Source organism: Hevea brasiliensis, chromosome 8 (genome assembly GCF_030052815.1).
Source record: "Hevea brasiliensis isolate MT/VB/25A 57/8 chromosome 8, ASM3005281v1, whole genome shotgun sequence".
Classification (NCBI taxonomy): domain Eukaryota; kingdom Viridiplantae; phylum Streptophyta; class Magnoliopsida; order Malpighiales; family Euphorbiaceae; genus Hevea; species Hevea brasiliensis.
In genome coordinates, this window is record NC_079500.1 from 47930006 (window position 1) to 47941701 (window position 11696).

The following is an 11696-nucleotide window of genomic DNA, read 5'->3' on the forward strand; positions in this document are numbered from 1 at the left end:
AATTATGAGATTCGGCAGAAACTGAGTCCTCATTTCATTGGGCCATATGAGGTTCTGGAGAGAGTGGGTCCTTTGGCATACCGTTTGGCACTACGTCCAGAGTTGGAGAAGATACATAACATCTTCCATGTGTATATGTTAAGGAGCTACAGATCTGACCCATCTCATGTACTACCAGTGGAAGAAATTGAAGTGAATCCAGACCTCACATATGAGGAAGAACTCATAGAGATTCTGGCTTATGAGGTGAAGCAACTACGAAACAAGCATATACCGTTAGTGAAAGTGCTGTGGAACCATCATTCGGGCCAGGAGGCTACTTGGAAACGAGAGGAGGACATGAAGAGACAGCACCCACAACTGTTCAGAGACTGATTACCAGGTAAAAATTTTGAGACGAAATTTATTTTAAAGGGGGGAGAATTGTAACACCCCTATTTACATAGCCTGGTATATTTTACTGTTCCGGTGACCAGTGTCAGTCCGGACAATTAAGAGAATTAGAACCACATCTAAGACACCTAGACAAGCTCTGAACACAAATAATTAGTAATTGCCAAATAGTTAAGTATAAAGAAGAAAAATAGAACACAAAAAGTTAAATGAGTCGGGAGTCACAGTGATGGGTGACCTTCTCGGGAAATGACTGCAAGATCAGTCTAAACTCAAATTTCAAATCAAAAAATGTGACGCCGCGGTCCTTAGGACTATTGCGAACACAGTGGAAAAGAGAAAATCACGAAAAAGAATTGTTAAGCAGGTCAAATAACTAGGTTAGGGATCCGAAAGAAATATTGAATTACTTGCAAATCGGATTAAATCAGCGAGAGGCAATTTGGTCAGTTCACCCCTAGAGCTGACTCCTGACCTAACTATCCAATAAAATAAGAGAAACAAAAATTTCGGGATCAAGAATTAAATTAAAGAACTAATGGAAAAATAAATGTAAAAGAAAAAGGAAAAGAAAAAGGTTTATTTATATCATGCATGACATAAGTATGATGCAATAAATCTAATATTTAAAAAATTGAAATTGTGGGATAAATCCTAAAACTTAAAAGACAAAAATAAAAAGAAAAAAAATTTATTTCTTCTTCTTCATGCAATCGCCCCACCTCTCTCTCACTTCTCTCTCTCAAATCTCCATTGAAACACAACTCCAAGCTTGTGTGAACCCAAAAATCAGCCATAAAACTTGTAGATTTCTTAATTAAATCTTGTCTTTAGACCTTGCTAAGCAACTTAGGAGCAAAAAGAAGAAGGGAATCAAAGAGTTGAGAAGAGGAAATTTTGTCTAAACAAGGTTAGTAATCTAAACTTGGAAATTGTAGTTAAATGTTTATGTTTGTAGCTTAATTAACTTAGAAATTGTATAAAATCAAACAAAAACAATTGTTGAGGGACCAAACAAGAAATTTAGCCAGCTAGGGTTAGGGTTTGAAATGAATGAGTTTGAGGTATTTGAATGGTTATTTAAGGTGCATTAGGTGTAGAGATCATGAATGTGCACTTTGAATGCATTAGATTAAACTTTATGTGTAGTTAGGGTTTTGAGCTTGTGAAAAATTAGAGAAAAAGTTGAGAATTGGTCAATTGATGTAGTTGACCTTATTTGAGTTAAGAAATGGTCAATTGTGACCATTTCTGATGTGTATGAATCATTGGAACCAAGTTCCAATTCGGATTGGTTAGGGTCAATCTGCAGGCAACTTGACCTAGGTCCCTGACTAAAAATTTACCAACCTAACTGATATGAGGCCAATTGGAAATGAAACTAGATACAAAATGGCACATTTTTTATTTAGGAATCATGCCCAGAAAGTGACCATAACTTAGTGAACAATTAGGCCAAATCCGGAATTGGGCAAACTAACCTGTACAAAAATGACCAAATGAACAGTAGTTACGTAAATGACCATAACTTGGTCTAGGAAGGTCCAAATGACCTGAATTTTATACCGATAGAAATCTGAGACATAGCCCTACAACTTTCATGAGAAAACAAACCCAAATTTTGATCATAACCTGTTTGAAAAACCACCTGCAGTCAACCCACAAAAACTACCAATAACCAGGAAATTGCCCAGAATTCTGGGTAACACTGAATCTGGCCAGCCATGTTCATATGGCTATAACTTAGGCTACAAAACTCCAAATGGAGTGATTCAAAAAAGGAAATAAAGTTAAGACAATAAGGAACAACTTATATGAAGAAAACTTAACCAAATTACCTTAGCAACTTGATCAATGGAACAATGTAAAATAGGGCACCAAATCTGAAATTTTAGAAGTTTCACCTAAGAAACCTAAAGTTTGAGAAAACAACCAAAACCAACAAATTAGGTAACCAAAATGTAGTATGTGGGTGAAATTGAAATTCCCATACCTACCAAGCATTTGAAAGTCAACAAATTGACTTGAATAGTGTCGTGAATAGTAACCCCAAAGTGCAAATTTTAAGGAATGTCAAGTTAAGCATATTAAAGTTAGATATAAATAGATTTGAAATTATTTTTGGGATTTATGATAAATTATGATACTGAAACACTGTGAAATTATGTATTTCAGTCGAAAAGAATACCGGGTAAAGACCTAAAGCATTGAGTCAAGGCCAAGAGGCAACTCGTATAAGGTTTGTGCACAACATAAATATTCTTTAAAATTCCTTTGCAAAGTGCATGAAATGGTTTGTGGTTTATTTATATTGCAAAATAATTATTGAAATGTACACTATGCTTTTTATCTAAATTGTTGGAAATTTGATGATATGTGATTTAATTGTTAGTAAATGTTTGATAAATTGATAAAATAGTTTTGAAACCATAGCGTCATGACCATATATTTAAATGTCTCACTAGCATGACTAGTGGGAGAAATTAGTTTTAAATTTTGATTCCTTCTCTGGCTGAAGTGTTGAGGTGTGTGCTAGTAGAAAAAGAAATTTGAATGGCTACCCATAGATTGAGCTAGCTAGCCTTATGTGTAACACCCCTATTTGCATAGCATGGTATATTTTACTATTCTAGTGACCGGTGTCGGTCCGAATAATTAAGGGGATTAGAACCACATCTAAGACAACTAGATGAGACGTAAACACAAATAATTAGTAATTGCCAATTAGTTAAGTATAAATAAGAAAAATAGAACATAAGAAGTTAAACGAGCCGAGAGTTACAGCGATGGGTGACCTTATCGGGAAGGACTGCGAAGTCAATTTAAACTCAAATTTCGAACCGTAAAATGTGACGCTGCGGTCCTTAGGACTATTGCGAACACAATGGAAAAGAGAAAATCACAAAAAAGAACTGTTAAGCCGGTCAAATAATTAGGTCAGGGATCCGAAAGAAATATTAAATTATTTGCAAACCGGGTCGAACCAGCGATGGGCAATTTGGTCAATTGACCCCGAGAGCTGACTCCTGACCTAACTGTCAAATAAAATCGGAGAAAAGAAAATTTTAAAATCGGGAATTAAATTAAAGAACTAATAAGAAAAAAAGGAAAAAGAAAAGAAAAGGAAAATTAAATTATGACATCACAAAGATGATGCCAAAAATGAGGTCATAAATAAATTTTCTATTTAATTAAATTGTTGACTAAGTCAATTAGAAAATAAAAACTAAAAAATTAAAAAGGGAAAGGGGTCTTCTTCTCTTCATTTTGCTGTGGGTTTCTCTCACTCTCCCTTTCTCTCATTACAACCTCCATGGAAGCTTGATTCAAGCTTTTCAAAACCCTCACTTTGGCCATAATTTTTCGAATCCATTAAACTAAACCTTGTTCTAGCACTTTAGTTTAACTATTGAGTAAGAAAGAAAGAAGGAAAAAGAGAAGAAATTGGAGGAGTGAACTTCAAAGTGGAGGTAAGCAATCAAATTTGAAATTTTTAGTTTATTAGTTGTGTTTGTAGATTAACTAACCTAGAACTCAACTTAAAAATCAAAAGAAAACATCTTTCAAGGACCAAATAGAAATTCAGCTAGCTAGGGTTTAGGTTTGAGAATGGATAATTTTGATGCAAATTATGAATTAGTTAAGTGTGATTGAGTGTATGAGAACTAAATATGCATTTAGAATTCAATAAATGTAACAAATTGGTGAATTAGGGTTTGGACCTAGGGTTTTGGAAGCTAAAAATTGGAGAATTGGTCAAATGGTGTGTTTGACCTAGTTTGAGCTGAAAAATGGTCATTTGTGACCAATTGAGGTATGTTGGAAGTGTTAGAATTAGGTTCAAATTCGGATTGATTAGGGACATGCTACAGGCAGCATGACCAAGGTCCCTTTCAGGGACCAAAACTAAAAATTTACAAGCCCAATTGGTGTGAGGCCAATTAGGAATGAAACTAGACACAAAATGACACATTTTTCATTTAGGAATCATGCCCAAAAAGTGACTAAAACCTAGTGAACAAATTGACCAAATCCGGATTAGGCAATCTGACCTATACAAAAATGACTAAATGAATAGTGTTTGTTCGTTTGGCCATAACTTGGGCTAGGCGGCAGGTCTAAATGACCTGAAAGTTTACTAGTGAAAAGCTGAGATATAGACCTAAAACTTTCATGAAGAACACAAACCCAAATTATACCCTTAACCAAGTCATTTAGCCACCCAAATTTGGTAACCTAAAACTGCCAGAATCAGAATTTGCCCAGAAAATCTGGGTTAAGTCCAATCCGGCAGCCATGATTCAAATGGCTATGACTTGAGTTACAAAACTCCAAATGGAGTGATTCAAAAAGGAGAATAAAGTTAAGACATTAAGGAACAATTTCTATGAAGAAAACTTAGCCAAATTCTAACAGCAACATGACCAATGGAATAGTGCAACATAAAACACCAAAGCTGAAAATTTACAAATTTGCCTAAAAGACTTAAAATTTGAGAAAACAACCAAAACCAACAAAATTGGTGACCAAAATGTGGTATGTGAGTATAGTTGGAATTTTCATACCTATTAAGCCTTAGAAAGTCAACAAATTGACTTGAATAGTGTAGTAAATAGTAACCCGAAACACAAATTTTAAAGAACGTCAAGTTTAGCATATATAAGCTAGATAAAAGTGAATTTGAATTTATTTTTGGATATTTGTTAAGTTATGGTACTAAAACACTATGAGACTGTGTGTTTCAGTGGAAAAGAACACATAGAAAGAACCCGAGGAATCGAGTCAAGGCCAAGAGGCGACTCGCTTAAGGTTTGTGCACAACATCAATATGCTTTAAAATTCATTTACAAAGTGCATGAAATGTGTATTATGCTTTTGCTTTGAATTGTTGAAAGTTTATTTGTGTATGTTTGAAATGGCAATAAATGTTTAGTAAAATGTTAAGATAAGTTTTGAAACCACAGTGTCATAACCATATATTTGAACACCTCACTAGCATGACTAGTGGGGGAAATCAGTTTCGAATTTTGATTCCTTCTCTGGCTGAAGTGTTGAGGTGTGTGCCAGTAGAAGAAGAAAAAGAATGGGTTCCCATATATTTGAGCTAGCTAGCCTTGTGATGCGACTCTCCTTAGCCTCTGGCTATTGAGATTATATTTGTTTTGAATGGCATGATATAACTGTGTGTTTTTATGAAATTTGTTTTGAGACTTTTGCAATGAAATTGTTTGGATTAAAATCTTATAAATCATGTTTTGAATTTATATTTCATGTTTAGTTTAATTTTTAAATAAATATGACTTAAATTCTGCATAAAAATTATTTTTAGTATGTTATGCACCACTGAGTCCCAGTACTCAGCGATGGCTGTTATTGCTGTTGCACATATATAGACTAGAGGAGCAGCAGAGTGAGCTGCTGAGGATTGAGGAGCTACCTACTCTGAAGTTTATTGGATATATTTTTTACCCTGATTGTAAAAATTATTTTGATGTATGTAATGTATGTAAATGTAGAAAATGGTCATGAGCAGTTGTATAGAGTTGTATAAAGCTTGTAATAAATTTTGGTTTGGATTTTTCCTAATGTAAATTTTTAGAATGATGTATCTAAATTGTTTTATCTTTATTGAAATATGAATGGAAATATTTTGTTTAATTTGAATGAAATTAATTGGTAGTATTTTGATAATTGTTGAATTTTGGAAATTGAGAAATGATATTGAAATTGGTTGGAATGGTTGTGAAATTGATAAAGTTGTTGAGATAAATCTTTGGAAGTGCTGTTTACAGGTATTTGAAGAACTGTTTTCTCAAAATACAGACGGTACTTTGCCGAAATTTTTATAAAATTTACGGAAAAATAAAATGGAACAAAAATTTTTACTAGTTTTAGAACTTTGAATAAATGATTTTAATATCTATTAGAAAATGCTCACCGCTTATAAAAGTAAAAAAATTATTTTAAAATCCCTTGTAGGGTACTTAATGAGTTATCGGTAAATGAAATTTGGTAGTTCATTAGATACTCTACGGGATCATGTTATGCCTTATAGAGGGGTAAGGTATGACATTATATTTTCTCATAAGCCTTTGGCTATTGAGATAAATATTGTTTCGAATGTTATGATATAATTGTGTGTTTTTATGAAATTGTTTTGAGGTTTCCTAAATGAAATTGTTTGGATTAAAAGTTTATAAACCTTGTTTTGCAGCTGTCTTTCATTTTCAGTATTGTATTTGAATAAATGTGATTTGAATTATACATAAATATTATTTTAGTATGTTGTGCACCACTGAGTCATAGTATTCAGCGATGGCTGTTTTGCTGTCACAGATATAGAGACTAGAGTAGTAACAGAGTGAGCTGCTGAGGATCTTGGAGCCACATCCCTGAAGTTTATCGAGTATATTTTATGCCCTGATTGTAATATTTATTTGGGTGTATGTAAATGTATGTACATGTATAAACTGGTCATGAGCAGTTGTATAGAGTTTGTAATAATATTAGTTTGGATTTTCTCATGTACATTTTGGATGATGAATGTAATTTGATTTTACTTTAATGAAAAATGAATGAAGTATTTAGTGATATATTTTGAAGACAATTGATATGGGAATTATTTTGAATTTTGGAGTTTGGGGAAAAGTTGTGTTGATTGTTTTACAGTAGTGATGGATTTTGATGAAAGGAATTATAGGAAGTGTTTTTACAGGTTTTTGAAGAACTGTTTTCTCTAAATATAGACGACACGCTGCCGAAATTTTTCCAAAATTTGCTGACAAATAAAAATGGACAAAAATTTTAACTAGCTTTTAAACTTCTATTAAAAGTATGAAAATGCTCACCACTTCTAAAAAGTAAGAAAATGATTTTAAAATCTCTTGTCGGGTACTTAATGAGTTATTGGTAGGCGAAGTTCGATAGTTCATTAGGTATTCTACGGGATCATGTTATGCCTTACAGAGGGGTAAGGTGTGACAATGTTATTTTTGTTGAAGAGTAATTATCTTATTTATTTTTTTAAGGAATTATTGTTAGATTTTTAATTTTTTAGCTTTATTTTTATTTAAATTTTCCAAAATAATGGTATTAAAATTTCAAATGAATTATGTTTTATGTGATATTCCAATAAAAATCTCACTGAAAATGTAATTTAATAGACAAGTTAGTGAATTATAACAATAAAATAAAAATTGAATTCTATCAGTGCTCTTTAATTTAATGAGGTCTTGAATTTAAGTCTCAATTAAAGTCAATTAATTTTTTTTTTTAAAGTTAAAGTTCAATTTGAAGGCTTCTATATTTTCTTTCTAAATATTATCTCTAAACTAAATAATACATCATACTATTGATGAATTTCTTGTCAAAATAATATAATCCTTATTATAATAAAATTAAAATTTAATAATTAAATTTTATTAATTAAAATTTTGTGACCCCTATAAAAATCAATGTATAATTCATCCAACTCCTATCAAACAAAGTGTAGCAAAAGATTCCAGCTCAATAGGAGCTAATTATAAAAGAAATTAATAAATACTTAGGATTGAAAACATATAAGTTAGTATGTTTATTTTTATTTTTGAAAAGAATAAATTGCTAAAAATATATATATTGGAAAGAGTTAACAGACTTTCACATACCGAATATGCGACAGTGAGAAGCATAAGATTCCATCCCAACTTCCAATTGCTCCAATTCCTCTCCATACATAGTGACAAAATCACACACTGAATTGATGCCATTATTGACATTAAAGCTGAGCTTGAGTAATGACATGGATATCTCTCACTCATCTTGGTCTACGCTTCAAAACAATATATATACATTTTATTTTTTCTTTAATACAATAATAATTGAATCTTAATTTTAAATATTAAAAAAATCAATATCATAAAAAAAATTAACTGAGTTTTACGCCGTTGATTGACCTATATCATAATCCTCCATTCTTTTCTCAGAATTTTGGAATCCATTATATTTTGTTAAGCTCACGTAAACAGAATTAATTTATTTTTTTATGAATAAAAAAGTATTAATTTTTAATTTCAATTAATAAAATTATTCAAATTTGATTTTGTTTTAAGTAAAGTTGCATTTAATTAGTTTGAACTTAGAGCAAATATTCAATTAGGACTAAGGTTTTCAGACCTAAACTAGTAATTGGTGAAAACAAAGTGTTAAGAGTTTAAGATTTAATTGGGATTGAATCGGAGTTAAACGGATATATTATTAAATAAATTATAAAATTATTAATAATAATATTTCATTATAATTAATATTTTTATATATCTTATAAATAATTAATAAAAAAATTTAGTTAAATTTTAATATGTAATTTTTTAAAAAATAATTTAGATATTTAATTAATTTTTTAAATAATAACATTTAATTATTTTTAAAAAAGTTTAAAATTGAAATTCTTTAAAATAATTTTATTTTTATTAATAAAAAAAATTAATATATTAATTTATATAAAATATTAAATAAAAAATTATATAATAATAATAGTAATAATAAAAAGATAATTCAATAATTTAACATAATAATAGAAAAAATTATTAATATTTTTAATTATTAAAATTGCAAGTGAATGAAATTAAAAGAAAGTTATTTATTATTTTAAATTAGTATAATTAGTTAAATAATTATTTTATATATATATATATATATATATATATATATATATATATATATATATATATATATATATATTATCAAATAATTATAAAACAATGGTGTGGCTTAGTAGCTTATTGGCCCAAAATTCATTGTTTGTTCTTGTGTTCAATATTTATTGTTGCTCATTGTAAAAATTTTTTATTGAGTATATCGAATTGGAAAATCAGTTCAAACTCGATCGGATTTTTAGTTTGTTGGTTACTCGATCGGTTCAAACTGATTTTCTCTAGTTATTAGAAGTGAGAGTTTAATGTTTGAATCGGATTGGACATGGTCCGATTCCCTATTAAACCGGTCCGAATAGCCACTTTGATCCGGTCTTCAATACCATGACTAGGACTTAGATGGGAAAAATTACAATCAAGTCCTTAAAATGATTTTTACATTTAATTAAATATTTCTTTCTAGAAACTACGACTTAAAACAAATTACACTTATTAGAAAAGAACTAAGCAAATTACCAATATGTAATTTTATTGAAAAATCATTCTAAATTGTTTGTATTTTTTATTTGTATTTAAATTAATTGATTGAAATAAGATAAATATGACCCATTATATTAACTCCAACTTGAGAGAATCTTAATTCTTAATTCATTAACAAAATAACTTAATTGCACCAAAAGTCAAATTTGAAAAATTGATAGCACATTTGTTTAGATCATATTTAACTCAAATTGATCTATCAAAGTTGATAAAAAAAAAAAAAATAAATCTTTCAAAGGAAATATATAATTTTAAAAATTTTCACAAAAATTTTATAGATTAAAATAAATTTAACATATTAAAATATAAAATACCAAATATGAATAAATTAAGTTAAATAAATAAATCCATTTCTTAATATTAGAAAGAAAATTATAAATTAGGTTAAATATATGAGATTCTAATTAATTTATCAAGATTTTGTGTAAGCAACCTGAACTATTAGCCACAAGGCATAAGAGGTGCAACTGCCAAGTGCCAAGGAGGAGCCAAGAATGTGAGTGGAAGAAATGTAGCTATTTTGATGCTGATTTGTTTTCAATAGGTGAAGATTTAGTGACCAAATATTGGTCTCTGGACCTTTATAGAAAGTGAGAAGCATTGCCCCACCAATTCCTATTAATGTTCCCATCACCTTGGCCTTCGCTATTGTTGTCTTTAGCTCCAAATTCTCCAACCTAGGAAGAAAATTAGTCTGGAACAATTAAACAAGAAAATTGAAGTTTCCTATGAGTTTCATTGAGATAAAAACATATGTTCCTAAATGAGACAGCCAGTATCAATGTTATTGCTGGAAGGAGGATGGACATGGCCCTCACATATGTTGCAGATGTTAAGGCTAAGCTTCCCAAGTACAAATTCTGGCTTCCTAGTCCTCTACAGTTCAAGAATTAGAGAGAGAAAAAAAATTCATAACTTTAAGTGACGAGTATCATTCAGAAAAAAAAAAAAGGTATTTAAACCTAATTCATCATAAATTCAAGACATAAATATGTGAGTCTAACAAATTTCATATACAAATCCCGCCATATATATTTCATAATAAACCGAATCTAAACAAGAGATTCTCATATCATTAGCTCATTGTTAACTTTTAAGTGTAATATTTGGCAGTAATTAAGTTAGTACCAATTATCTTACCCAAATAACCCACAAAGAAAGGCTTGAAAAAGAACCACTCTTGTAAGCTTTGGTCTGCTCTTCCTATATACATAAGAATGTAAAAAACTTTCATAAATTACTAGAAATTAAAAAAGGAAAAATCAAAAAGAAATGATTATAATAACTGATTGGTTTTTGTGGAGAATAGAAGAAATGATTATAGAGAAGAAACAAACCTTTCAACAATGAGTGCTAGAGGAATTAGAAGGGCAGATGAAAAAATCCATCTATAGGCAATAATTACCCTCGAATTGATTCCTTCATTTGCAGCCAATTTATATAAGATATTCATCCCAGTATATGCAATATGAACCACCACCATTACTATTGCTGGCTTCAAGCCAGCCAAGGCTGCAAAAATATGCCTCATCGATCCCGTCCTAGCAACGAAAGATGACCCTTTTCAAGATTTTTTAGAAGAAGAAGAAGAAGAAGAAGAAGAAGAATAATGGTTATGCACTTGCTGGTGTTTAGTGAAAGTGATCGAATTCAATATAAGAAAGGATCAGATGAATAGGTAATGCATTTTCTTTATATATATATATATATATAGCAAGTTGGAGCAAGCAAGCAAGACTTCACTTTCTGCAAACAATTGTGAACGTGTATTTTGGCAGTAGCTCTTGTATGGTTATAGGCGTGTTTCTTTGATGTTAATTTTATTAATAATTACTAAAGAATTGTGTCTTCTAACAATTGAATACTCTTAATGCATAGGAAAGATTATAGAATACTCTTAATGCACGCAAAAATAGTGTTCTATCTTTTATAAGAAATTGGGCCCTCATAATATAAAGAGTGAATCTCACATAATTATAAGAGATAATTCATGCATATCGGATGCTCCTAAAAATTTCTTTAAACATATAAGATTATAGAGAACTGCTAATACATACAAAAATAGTACTACATTTCTCACAAAAAAAACTTCATATTGAAACCGAATTCCACCCTTCCCACATATGTAATAAA

The 11696-nt window shown here is 30.2% G+C and overlaps 1 protein-coding gene across 1 annotated transcript in view; it reads right to left on the reverse strand.

Moving 5' to 3' along the window:
- The window catches only part of LOC110659794 (WAT1-related protein At1g68170-like), a 56448-nt gene extending 45354 nt beyond the window's left edge, over positions 1–11094 (reverse strand). The window contains exons 1-5 of the mRNA XM_058151565.1: positions 10901–11094; positions 10704–10766; positions 10334–10439; positions 9997–10257; positions 8040–8198 (exon numbers count right to left, since the gene is read on the reverse strand). Of these exons, the coding sequence (XP_058007548.1) occupies positions 8040–8198; positions 9997–10257; positions 10334–10439; positions 10704–10766; positions 10901–11094 (783 nt within the window). The remainder of the gene's footprint in view (positions 1–8039; positions 8199–9996; positions 10258–10333; positions 10440–10703; positions 10767–10900) is intronic.
- Positions 11095–11696: the final 602 nt, after the last annotated feature.